A 13,464-nucleotide genomic window follows, 5' to 3' on the forward strand; every position below is an offset into this window, starting at 1 on the left:
AATTGTATATTTCCAAATTAGACTGCTTTTAGTATTCTATTGGGCATTGAATAATTGTTGTAATATTATGTAGTATTGTTGTAATATTATTCATCAATAACATAATAGTTTTCTCTACCCTAAATTTTATGAATTCAAAGTTATTCTTTTGTTTTTCTTTCATAGCCTTTTTAACTTCATGAGACATGATAAAAAATGGATTAATGGCACAATTATTCTCATTCAATCGATCATGAATGTTCCCATTTATTTATTTAGAATATAAATAAAGTTATGTTCCGTGTTGGACGCAAAAACAAGTTAATAAAGAAACCAAAATAAAATTATATGATCTAACTCTTAGTTTTCGAAAAGTTACTATTAATGAACTGAATTTTGTAATTTGGTTGGAAAATTTAAATTATTAAGTATTACTGTTTATCTGTTTTTATAAACTGCAGAAGCTTCCCGTATTCGATATGAGACAAAACCCTTGTTATAGTTTGGGTATTCACGTTCAGCGGGGAGTTGTATCCACATGGATATTTCTGTTTCTTACCAAACAATTACCAATACACAAATTATGATGCACGTACCATAAATTGACACCAAGTCGGTTAAGAAAAAGTAAGAGTTTACTCTTGAAGATGCAAGATATTATGAATGTGACTTGGGGCGGGTTGATTCAGTGCATCTCATTATTAACGTGAGTAATTCTTCAAAATTTTGACCAAAGGACACAGTTTTAGTGGATGAACTTCACTTCTGCACTAGTATATGGTACCTCTTGTTATGGATGATGCAACGTATCAACCAATTTGATCATAGCTCAAGTTGAATTTACTAAAATCCTCATGCTAAGCTCTACATTAAAAGAAAAGAGAAAAAAAGAAAAAAAAAAAAAAAAAAAACACACACATTTCTCTCATGATTTTTTTTCAGGAATTCAATTCTATATAGTTTTGAGCAAGGACGGAGCCAGGAAAAAATATTTGGGAGGGCCAAATTAGTTAATATAGAATCAAATTTAAAAAATAAAATAAAATACTTGTAAATTTTTTTAGTTCATTTTTAACATTAAGAGTATGTGCTTATAAAAGATATGAAAAGAAAAATAAAGCAAATTAAGAACAATTGAGGTTTTTCAGTGTCAAACAATATTTTTTTTCTTCTTTCTAATTCATAACAAATAATATATATATATATATATATATATATATATATATATATATATATCTTTGTGTGTGTAATGTATGTGTGTGTGTGTAAATAAAGTATGATGAAATAAGGATTATCATAATAATGGTTATTATTATTATTATTATTATTATTATTATTATATTTTACTATATTTTGAATTTATTAAAGCAATAGGTTTATTCAAACGTGAAGGGTTATGAGTAATTTCATTCACAAATCATATCTATCAAAATAATAATAATAATAATAAAATTCATTCACAAACCACATTCAATAATCATAAGGTAAATCATAAATAGAAATTTTTTTAGAATTTGGAAAAGGCAAGATTTAATTTTTATATAAAAAATCACCATTAGTAACTATAATAATGGTTTTTTATTTTATTTTTATTTTATTTTTTATTTTTATTTTTTTTTTGAAGCAAGATGTTTATTCGAATTTGGAAGGTTATAAATAATTTCATTCACAAAACACATTCAATAATCATAAATAGATTTTTTTTTTTTTTTTTTTTTTTTTTTTTTTTTTTTTTTTAGAATTTGAGATAGACAAACTTTAATTTTTATATAAAAATCACTATTAGTAACTATAATTTAGTACCACAAATAGGGTTTTACAAAAATTTTGAAGAACCAACTTTAGTTTTTTGAAAAATTACCATTAATAACTATAATTTAGTACCATAAATAGATTTTGCAAAAAATTTGGGGGAGCCAATTTAATTTTTATATAGAAAAATGACTATTAATATATATAATTTAGTACTAATACTAAAATTTTGCAAAAAATTTGGGGGGCCATGGCCACCCTCTCCCTCCGCCCCTGGTTTTGAGCAAATTGTAAAAAAAATATATAATATAAATCTTTTATTTTTTTTACAAAGATTGTTGTAATTGTTAAGTGATCTTAATGAATTACAATTTTAATTGGTTGTTCAAGAAAACATCTACATTTTTTTTTCCTTTGGCAACCAAGGGAAGGGGGATTAGAACATGGACACACTTGCTTAGTGTAACATTCTTTTCTATCCGAATTCGCAACGTTGTTGTGAGGTATCAGACACCTTTTTGAGTGCTCTACTCCGTGTAACATTCTCTTCCACCTGAATTCGTAACACCCTCATGGGGATACTAGACTTCTTCCTCAACGTTCTATCCCTTGTAATATTCTCCTTCATCCAAACTTGCAACACTCTCGTGAAGTACTGAATACCTTCTGATCAGGTGCTTAGTGTGACATCGGATCAAAGACTGAGTACAACTATAACAGGTCAGGTGCTTCGTGATTTAACGTAAAAATTTAAGTTGCTAGTTGAGATTAACACCTAACCCATGTATATCCATTTACTTTGTTATCCTGATCCGACGTAGAACAAATCTTTCTTGTAACACTATGTCATTAGCTAATCTGCGTAAAAAGAAAAAAAGGAAAAGAAAAATAGAATCAATAATATAGTTTAATGCAAGCCAGTTATGGTTTCAAACTTCCTAGTGCTAATCAATCATTAAGAAGAAAACCAGCTTTCATACGTCACTTTAGAAACTTAAAATGGGAACTCAATTGAGAGTCAAAGTAGAGTGTTGTGAACGGAGGGCTTAGCATAGAACATTCTTGCTTTTGAAGAAGAACTTTCAACACGTTTTGTTGTGTATGACCAAGCCATTGTCAGTACATAAAACCCCATACTGTGGGCTCATATGTGCTTGCACATCAAGCTTTTTGACAAGAAGACCAACCCACCATGCCACTCGTTGGTTTGAACGATCACTAAGATTCACTACTTTTTCCACTTGGTGCTGTTTGACGTTTCTGCCCCCATAGTGTAAAATTAGAATCTAAAATCAAATTCCCACCAAAAGTTGACACGCTTTCCATTTTTAGACCAACAAGTGTTCCCTATTTGGGTCGAACTTGACCAACAGGGACCCTTGCAAGTTGGTTGCCATTGGAGTATCCGGATCCACTCGTTTGCGATTTAAAATTAACAACGAGCACACTATATGACGATGCAATATGTTACATTATAAATGTAACACTCGTTCAATAACGATGTAATAACATTCATGTAATACTTTTACATAAACAAAAAAAAAAAAAAGTTAGAATACACGCTCAGACAAGATATTATAGCAAGTTATAATTATTCAGCATTATTGAATTGAGAATATAACATCTTTTATGTAATTGCATTACTGATTTAAAATTATGTTATTGACTTAAATACACTCGATGACGCTTGGCCTAAAGTCACACAGGAGTGGATTCCCTACCATCCTAGAAACCTTATGTATTGTTCTGCTTCCTGAATAATCTGTAATAAAAAAATTCTACTCCCTCGCTAGTTACTTTAAACTTATAATTTGTAAACACAAAATATACGTAATCATTCGTAAATCACATCATTTAAGCTAAACCCTTACTTTCGACAATTCTTTCCAAATTAGATCTTATCAATAAACAAAATCTCACTTTTGATAGTACTCTCAAAGATCTTACTAGCTGAGCTTTCGGTGCGGACTTGGGGCCAAAAATATTTGTACCAATGTGGTTCAATGCCCTTTTATTATTGGTTGAGTGAACAGAAATGGCAACTAACGACATGGTTCAAGGAACCAAAAATAAAATAATAATAAAAAAAAAAAAAACCAAAAGAAAAAAAGCCATGAAGAGCCGCCCCGTCACACAATGTGGACGGAAAATTGGTGAAAATCTTAATTCTTATATAATTAATAGCATGGATCAAAGATAACATCGAGTGGAACTTTGTAAGTTTTGGATCACAACAAAATATGTCAATTTATAAACGTCCAAAGACTGTTTTTGTGTATGACTCGAGAAAACATTTAAAATTTAAGGGTGGCAATTTCAATTTTTATTTAATGGTTGAGTTAGGGTTCAGTATCGATATACTATACAATGTCAACTTCTAGTCAGAATTAATTTATTGTCACCCCTAAAACCATTTGACTCTCATTTTAATAATATCAACACTTATAATAGTTCCAAATCCTAACAAAACTGTTAGTATTTGTGTAAATTCATATTTGGAGGACCACAAAATTCCTTTTACATATGAATCTCAGATCATAGTTCCACTCATAGATTGTCTCCCTCTCTCTCTCTCTCTCACACACACACACACTATGGCATACATAGTGTTCTGCCGGTCAGTGAGTCAGAAGTCAGAACAAACACTGATGTTCTGCCAAAATTTTATCAGAATGTAAGACATTCAAAATTTTAAAACCCAATGACTTTACTAGGCCGTCCCAAGAAAACCCTTATAAAACCCACCATTTCTTCTCAAAATACCACCCTCTCTCTCCCTCCATCTCTCTCTCTCTCTAAAATTTAGAAGCACATTTATCACAACAATGTGCCAATTAGCTTCCTCTCCTCTCTCCTGCAAATGCAATTCCGACCACCCACACCTCCTCTCAATCAATAACACAGAAGAGGCCGACATGTTCACTCCTTTGATCCCCAAAAGCCCAACATTTGAACCACAACACAAACAACAAAACCAAAATCCCCACAAAACCCATCTCTCTCTTGCCATCAATGAAGCCAAGTCGATAGCCAAAATAGCTCTTCCCATGATACTGACAGGCCTCTTGCTCTACTCTCGCTCCATGATCTCCATGCTCTTCCTCGGCCGCCTCGGCGACCTGGCCTTGGCCGGAGGTTCCCTCGCCGTTGGCTTCGCAAACATCACCGGCTACTCGATCCTCTCCGGCCTCGCAATGGGGATGGAACCCATCTGTGGCCAAGCATTTGGCGCCAAAAGACACACCCTCCTTGGCCTTTCCTTGCAAAGAACAGTGCTTTTGCTCATTCTCACCTCATTCCCAATAGCTCTTCTTTGGTTGAACATGCAGAGAATTCTACTCTTGTGTGGCCAAGATGAGTCTATATCGACTGAAGCACAATCATACCTTTTGTACTCTCTTCCTGATCTTTTAGCTCAATCTTTTCTTCATCCAATAAGAATCTATCTCCGAACTCAGTCGATAACTCTACCTCTAACATTCTGTGCCACTCTAACTGTTATTCTACACATACCCATAACTTATTTTCTTGTTTCCAAGCTTGGTTTAGGGACTAGAGGGGTTGCAATTAGTGGGGTTTGGACAAACTTCAATCTCGTAGCGTTCTTAATCATCTACATACTAATCTCTGGTGTGTACAAGAAAACTTGGGTAGGCTTGTCAATGGAGTGCTTGAAAGAATGGAAATCTTTATTGAATTTGGCTATTCCGAGCTGCATTTCGGTGTGTCTCGAATGGTGGTGGTACGAAATCATGATCTTGCTCTGCGGGTTGTTGTTGAACCCAAGAGCAACCGTTGCTTCAATGGGCATTCTCATTCAAACCACTTCGTTAATCTACATCTTCCCATCTTCTCTGAGCTTCAGCGTGTCGACAAGGGTCGGTAACGAACTGGGTGCCAGCCGGCCCGAGAAGGCAAAGCTGGCAGCCATTGTAGGCCTCTGTTGGAGCTTCATGTTGGGGTTTTCGGCTTTGGTTTTCGCAGTCATGGTGAGGAATGTGTGGGCTATGATGTTCACACAAGATAAGGAGATTATAGCATTGACATCGCTTGTTTTGCCGATTATCGGACTTTGTGAGCTCAGTAACTGCCCACAAACAACAGGTTGTGGAGTGTTGAGAGGAACAGCTAGGCCTAAGGTTGGAGCAAACATCAATTTGGGTTGCTTCTACCTTGTTGGAATGCCGGTGGCTGTCGGGTTAGGGTTCTATCTAGGGTTTGATTTTGAAGGGTTGTGGTTGGGCCTGTTGGCTGCAGAGAGCTCGTGTTTGGTGACCATGTTGGTGGTTTTGGTTCGGACAGATTGGGAGTTTCAGGCTGAGAGAGCTAAAGAGCTGACTGGAGTTGATGTGGTTGATGATGACAGCGAAGAAATTGAGGAACATAATAAGCCACTCAAAGCTGAAATCAAGGAAGATTCTTTGGGTTCCTTAGTTATTTTAGTTTAATCCGATCATTCGGTTGGTCCATTTTTTTAGGGGTATCTTCTCTTGTTCTTTTACTTAGTTGTAAGGTAGAGAGAGAGAGTACTTTATATTTTTGTGTTTGGTTTTAGGCTATTTCCAAGGAATTCTTGCTACTTCCTGTGGAATTCAAAATTTTATAGTATATTACATTGAATCTCATAGGAAGTGGTGAAAAAAAAAAAGAAAAAGAAATTAGTGTTTATGATTTCTGAGGAAGAACCAACAAACATTTTGTAATTTTGTATTCTATTTAAATCTATACAATGAGATTTGAGATGAGACAATTATTTGAGTATTGAGTATTTCTGATGTGTTACTTGTACATTTTTCTATGTTTTGATAAAATGAACTGAGAAACAGGGCATCATAGATTAATGAATCTTCGTACGGATCGTTAGTAATCAATTAAGTTGAAATTAGAATCTTAATTGCTAACAAAGTCCAAGTTATAGCAACACCAAGTGCTTTAAATGAGTATGCTAGTTTCTTGTCAATAAAAAAATAAATTAATTAAAAATAAAAATAAAAATAAAAACTCAAATTGTCCTCAATTTGGTTAAAAAGTAGGAGCTCAGTGTGCCCAGTGCACCGGGTGTTAGAAACTAGTTATGGAATTACTGTTTCTTATGAATGAAACTTACCTGCAATGTAAGTTGAAAAATACAACAACGTTAGAGAAACGTGAATGTAATATTGAGTGTCCATGTATATCACATTATACTACAACAAAAATATCAAGTGTTTTATGGTGTTACATAAAAGTATATCGCAATATATAAAGTTTTCAGGCCAAAAGACGTGTTTGTAAAAGAATGAAACAACCAATATGGAAAGGTGCGATCACTGGTTTGTTTGAGAAGGGTCGTGTCTATTTGATAAGGATGTGTTTGGGAGTGGATATAAATTAGTGGACATGTCTAAACCATTGTATCCTAATAAAAAAGACACACCTAATCCGAAAAGGCACCTAGTGGCCGATAAATACCCCCTGGATTATTTAGCAAAGTGCACCAATTCAGAATCATTTTACAGATTTCTGGATTCTTTTCTCTCCCTTTGTCTTTCTCTTCTGCTGCATACATATATAGTTTTAGTGTGTGAGTTTGGGTCTTATTTTTAGAGAGAGTACTATACTAAGCCGGTTCGTCCATTTCTCCAATTTGAAGTGGTGCTACTGAAGAAAGAAAGATGGTTGTATACTTGGAGACAGACGCTACGGAATCCACCAGTACTATAGCGGAGCGAATCTGTCTTAAGGAAATAGAATCAAATTCTAGCCTCAACCTATTAATAAGTTCTTTTATATAGTATACCATACACATAGACATTTTTATCAACAATCTTAAGATAGAATCTTCGTTTTAATTCCCATTTTACTATAGTATTATTATTTAAATATTATTGCTGTCATATTATGCAGTAATAATTTTTCTAAGATTAAAGCAAGGAACAAACAAAATTGGTCTTGGGATAATAACTATGCAGCTGAAAAATACAACAACGTTAGAGGTTGATCAGAAGAGGAAAGTACTATTGATCATCGAAAAGGAAAGAACAACATATTAGGCCTTCATTTCCCACTTATGACACAAATACCTATATGGTATATTTTTAGAGTTCCAAAAATACAGAAAATTCAAGTTCATATTGGATTCTGTTAAGTGGGAACTGGTGCCTGAATTTGGGAATTGGTTTCAGAAACTAAACATCGCGAACAACTCTCTGTCCTTTGGGAACCGGTACCAAGTTTGGGAATCGGTTCCAAGTGTCCTGATTACAAAAGGATTCATTTCCTTGCTTTGTTTAATTCCTTTTTGATCCAACATTCCTTCCAAGTTCTATGCATGAAATTTCCTTTATTTTCAGAAGGAATAGGACTTTGCAAACCTCTATATAAACCATGTCACACACGTAGGTTTAAAAACGGCTTTACATCATTATTCATATATCATACAAAGCCTTAGGAAATTTATCCCTTTCAGAAAATCAAAGTTAATTTTTCTGTTGTCTTCCTAGAACATACATATATTCACATAGTTAGGTTAGAGTTGTGGAGTTGAAATCCTGATCGTGATCATACAGTTATATTTACATCGATCAAACAAAGTAGATCTTCTTCTACATCATTCAGATGATTGAAGAACAGAAGTAAAAACAATCACACTTTGAAAGGGTTGGAGCATTCGTAGAGTGTTATCTAATCTACCTGCTACTCTTCTACAAATATCAAGCATAAGCCTGAGTTCAAGTTGTTGTTGGACGGAAAGTCGCAAAGTAAGATGATTGTCAGCAGTTAGTGTTTGGTAGAACAATAGGGTGTGAGCCACAGTTAAAGTTCGGTATACTTTGTTTCAAGCATAGTGGATTGGTTTACTTTGGACTGCACAATTCATGAGGTTTTTCCTATAACAGTTGACGTATTTTATTACCAACTGGGGTTTTCTCGCTAAAATTCTAGTATCATCTTTAACTTTGTACTTTGCTGTATTTAATCTGCATGTGATTAACTGTTTAATTGCTAAAATAAGTAAAGTTGGTAGTGACACAGATCTGTTTTACAAAATCTAAAACTTTCCTTAATACATTTCGCTACATACGACTTACAAGTTGGTAGCAGAGCCAATCTCTACATATTGAATTGATCCTTGTTGGGAAGTTTTCTTTTTTGTTTTAAAAAATTATTTTCTAAATCATGTCTTATGCATTGAAAGAAGGTGGTTTTAATCAACGTGGTCCTTTATTTGAAGAAGATAATTACAATTTTTGGAAATCAAAGATGAGAACTTATTTGCAAAATTCTGGTGGTAAAACTTGGGCAATAGTTGCATCTGGCTATACACCTCCTACAATAGATATAACTGTGGATGGTAAAGTAATCAAAGAGTTAAAAGATACTTTCACTTTTGCTATTGAAACTAAGCGTAATGATGCTAATGTCAAAGCTTTATATTCAATTACTAATTTTGTTGTTCCATTTGAATATGCTAGAATTTCTGATTATAAAACTGCTAAAGAAGCTTGAGATATTTTGCAGGTTACTCATGAAGGAACTTCAAAAGTGAAGTTGTCCAAAATTCAGTTGCTCTTTCATACATTTGGCAACATTGTGATGAAAAAAGATGACTCCTTTTCTAATTTTTATTCTAGTCTTCTTGAAATAATTTCTGAACTACGTCACTCAAGTAAAAAAGTTAGTGATAAAAAAATTTGTGAGAAAATCTTAAGGTCTTTACCTAAAAGATTTCAAATTAGGGCTGAAACCATCTCTGAACATTGGGATTTGACTACCTGTCAAGTTGATGAGATGGTAGGTTCATTAAAAAATTTTGAGATTCAGAATTTTGATTTAAGTCAGAAGGAGAAAAATGTTGCTTTGAAATCTACACAGGTTGAGCATTCTGTGAATGATGACTCTTGGGATGATATTGCATTCTTGTCAAGGCAATTCAGTCAGATTTTGCAAAGGCAATAGCGGAGAAGGAATATCAACATGGCTAATCCTTAAAATTTTGACAAGACGTCAAAGTTTAAGTTTAATGAAAATAAAGTAGAAGAATTAAAAGAAACTGAATTTACTTGCTAGAATTGTGGTGGCAATGGTCACGTCCTAGTCCTAGGAAAGAATAAAATGATAGGAATAAAGAAAAATCAATGAAAGTTTTTATGTCTAAAAAATCTATTTTAAGTGATAGTGATTCTCCTTAGGATGATACTAATGATTTTTCTTATGTCACTTTTCTTGATAAAGGTCCTCATGTCATTCATTTATCTGACTCTGACATTTCAGATAACAAAGACAATGAAGTTCATGATGAACAGGTGGAAGAGGTTGAAAAGGACGATGAAAAATTGAAGAAGATGGTCAAAGAAACCATGGAGACCAAATAGGCAATCAATAAGCTAGCAAATGAGCTTATCCAAGCAAAATGAGAGAATGAAGATCTAAAGAAACAGATTGATGAAGGCAAAAGGAGAGCTGTTGAAAACAATTTTGTCATCACTGAGCTTGAGAGGTAGATTATCATTCTTGAGAATAAGGTACGTGTTGCTAACTCATTGAATGAATGTCTTGCTTTGAAAAATGATTATCTTGAAATTGAATTGAAATCTGAACAAGATAAACTGAAAGGATTCAATTTAAGTCACAACAGTTTAAATAAGATATCAACATGGGTAAGGATGTGAATGATAAAACATAGTTAGGATTTATTAAAGGTTCTTTTAGTAATTAAGGTAAAACAAATTTTGTTAAACCTGCTATTATGTCTAAACCATGTTTGCTTGATGCATCACATTCTGATATGTCTTATGTGCCTAAATTGTTGCATTGCACTTTTTGTGGAAAGAATGGACATAAGTATAACTCATGCCTTCACAGGAAAAAGAAAGATTTTTCTAAAATTCATTCTCAAAATTCTCATGTTAAGAAAAAGGTGTGCTCCAGAAAGAAAAAGAAATTGTCACCCAAGGTTTGAAGAACTGAAATTTTGCCTAAGGGAGAGGTAAAGAATGATAAAGAATTTCAGGAATTGAAAGTGAGAACTATGTGGATCAAAAAGTCTAATTTAATCAAGTATATGCCTGTTGAGTCCTTGAAATAAGTTTCCAAAAGGACTTCACCTTTAAACTGTGTCCTATGAGATTTAGTGATTATGGCTTGTGTTTAAAAGAAAATTTTGTAACCATTGGATCACTTGCTAGGGTTTGGTTTAGGTTTGAGTTTCTGATCATAGTCTTCATGATATATTTGAGAAAATTCTTCCATTGAATTTATGATCTATCTTTGAATGCAAATCTGGACACATGATTTTTTATTGAAAATATTCTTGGTTTGTAATTTATTTAATGAAAAGTTGATTTGCATTGTTTAACGGATTTTTAGATTTGAATCTCTTAAGTTCATAATCTTTTGTACACTAGTCCAAATTTGAAAAATCTAATTGAAAATCTTTGAATTGTTGACTAGGGTATATTGATTAAAAAAACTATAAAGGTTATTATCTGGAAAAATAGGAGCTTAAATAAATAAAAAAAATGAATAAATTCGGCTTGAAAAAGAAAGAAAAATAAAAAACAAAAAAAAATTGCTGAATTCTTTGTTTAGTAAAAGGCTACCTATTGATATGTGTTCGAAAGCTCCCATGCTACTTTGAAGAGGAGCTGAATGAGTAAAAAGAAAGGTGGAGACAAGTTGAATTGGGGAATTGCTGTCTGCTTTTTAAAGTGAAAGCCGCCTTACTTAGAAAAATGCTCAAAGTCAATTTTATCTTGATGTTTTTTGATAAATATGGTTTAGACAATGATTTATTGATAATTGATTGAAAATGGATGAGATGGATTGCACACACACACTTGAACTCGCTAGATTGATTTCTAACTGTTTCATTAAAATTTGCAAGTTAAAATTCGTGTTGTGATTATTTCTTGAGAATTGAAACTGATTGAATATTCTGTGGAGTCAAAATTTGTGTTCATAGATACCTCTGATAATTTTCTAGAAATTTGGATCAGGTGTGGACTTGAAAGACTTTAGATGACTGCTCATTGATTAATTCTTAATTTTTTATTTTAAATAAAAATAAAAAAAATTGAAAAACTATACAAATTCAAAAAGATTTGTTGTTTTTAGTTTTTAGATTTGTTTAGGTATTTTGATCATTAAGTTGAAAATTTTCTGAAATATTTCAAGTCTAAGCATTCTATCGTTGTCCTACTGGTACCACACTTCCACTAACGGTTCAGGATGCAAAGTTAAGGCCAAAGTCTCTGGAGCTTGGCTACCGGTACCACAAGTTTGGTATCGGTTCAACAGTGGTCCACTTTCCACCGTTGTTCACTGTCCTGTGGGAACCGGTTCCCACTTTGGCTACCTGTTCCTGGAAGCGTGAAAGGTCATTAAGTAACCCATTTTTACTTTGTTGGGTATGGTTGCACACATCCATTCTCTCTTTATTTTGTGCACTCTCTTTCACTGCATAACTCCATATATATATATCTTCATATATTGTTTTGTTCTTGCATCATTCTCATCATATATTGCAAGATTAAACATAAATCATCTCTTGGATCTTGAGATTTGAAGATTGAAGCTTGAGATTGGTTTAAAACATTTATAGTGGATTGGTTAAGTTTGAGTGAAGCTCTTTGTTAATTGAAGCTTGGAGACCTTGGGTTTGAACATTGGGATCATATTTTCTTGTTGGATTATTGATTGTTGGGGGTTTTAAAAATTCAAAACAAGCTTGTTCAAGAACAAGTATTGAACCGCACTCCAAGTGTTCGACAAAATTACCGAGTAAACTCCGGGGCTTCAAACCAAATTTCTTCGAACACAAGATGCCTCCGAGACTATCCAAGAAGGTCAAAGGCAAAGGTATTACAGTTCCTCCACCTCCCAAAAGAGCGAGAACTATAATTTCTATTCGGGAGCCACAAGAGGGTTCAACCGCTCCAAGGGACACTCCGACTTCTCCTACGAGTTCTAGCTCTCCTTCTACTGAAATACCATCTAGGTATCCTTCAGTATCTGAGGTTAGGAAGGTTTAGTTTGCAAGCAAACACTTCTATTGTGACGACCTTGGATTTTTCAACCTAGTGTGTCCTGTGATGATTCGAACTAGATCCAGAATACGGAAGCAAAAGATGAAACAATGGTCTCTAGAGATACCACACGTCTCTAAGACACCAATGTGACCCTCAACAAGGTCACAGAACCCAAAAGAAATAAATGCGGAAGCGGCGTTTCAAAAACGGACAAGAATGAACCTAGGGGAAAAATGGTCATTTCTAACATGAAAGTGGGTGCTACCAAGCACACCATTGGAAAGAAAACAAAAAATTAGTGAACTTTGATTCAAGAATCACTTGATTCGGAGTCCGGATGAAGAAGATATGACTAACGGAAGAAGAAAGGGCAAAAAGGTCAAAATGAGCCAACCCTAGAACATCTAACCGGTTACCACACCTTCCTAACCGGTTAGGAGGCCAAAAATCATGACCACAATACTGCCCAAGCACATCTAACCATTTGACAGACCCCTTTTAACCGGTTAGAAAGCAAAAACTGTAAGTTGAGCAAAGAAAATTGGCAGCAAGGGGTTTTTCGTAAAAAATTGGATTTTTGAGGGGCAAGATGACATTTTTTGAAAAAATACAAAGAAGAAACCCCCCTCAAAATTGAGTTTTCTACATAAAACTATAAAAGGAATTGAAAAAAACTCAATATAAGATGCCCAAAATGCCCCTCCATGAAATTAGGTCATGAGGT

General features: G+C 33.8%; 1 protein-coding gene across 1 annotated transcript; it reads left to right on the forward strand.

The window, feature by feature from the left end:
• Window positions 1–4,425: 4,425 nt before the first annotated feature.
• LOC132268672 (protein DETOXIFICATION 49-like) lies at window positions 4,426–6,471 on the forward strand. The gene has a single exon (XM_059769480.1). The coding sequence runs from the start codon at window positions 4,557–4,559 to the stop codon at window positions 6,177–6,179; it is 1,623 nt and encodes a 540-aa protein (XP_059625463.1). The 5' UTR covers window positions 4,426–4,556; the 3' UTR covers window positions 6,180–6,471.
• Window positions 6,472–13,464: the final 6,993 nt, after the last annotated feature.

Source organism: Cornus florida, unplaced genomic scaffold (genome assembly GCF_030987335.1).
Source record: "Cornus florida cultivar Cherokee Brave unplaced genomic scaffold, ASM3098733v1 CherokeeBrave_3.0.0_Hap2_Chr08, whole genome shotgun sequence".
Classification (NCBI taxonomy): domain Eukaryota; kingdom Viridiplantae; phylum Streptophyta; class Magnoliopsida; order Cornales; family Cornaceae; genus Cornus; species Cornus florida.

Excerpts from the sequence above, each read along its gene's own strand:
- LOC132268672 (XM_059769480.1), top strand. The coding sequence starts at position 4,557 with ATGTGCCAATTAGCTTCCTCTCCTCTCTCCTGCAAATGCAATTCCGAC.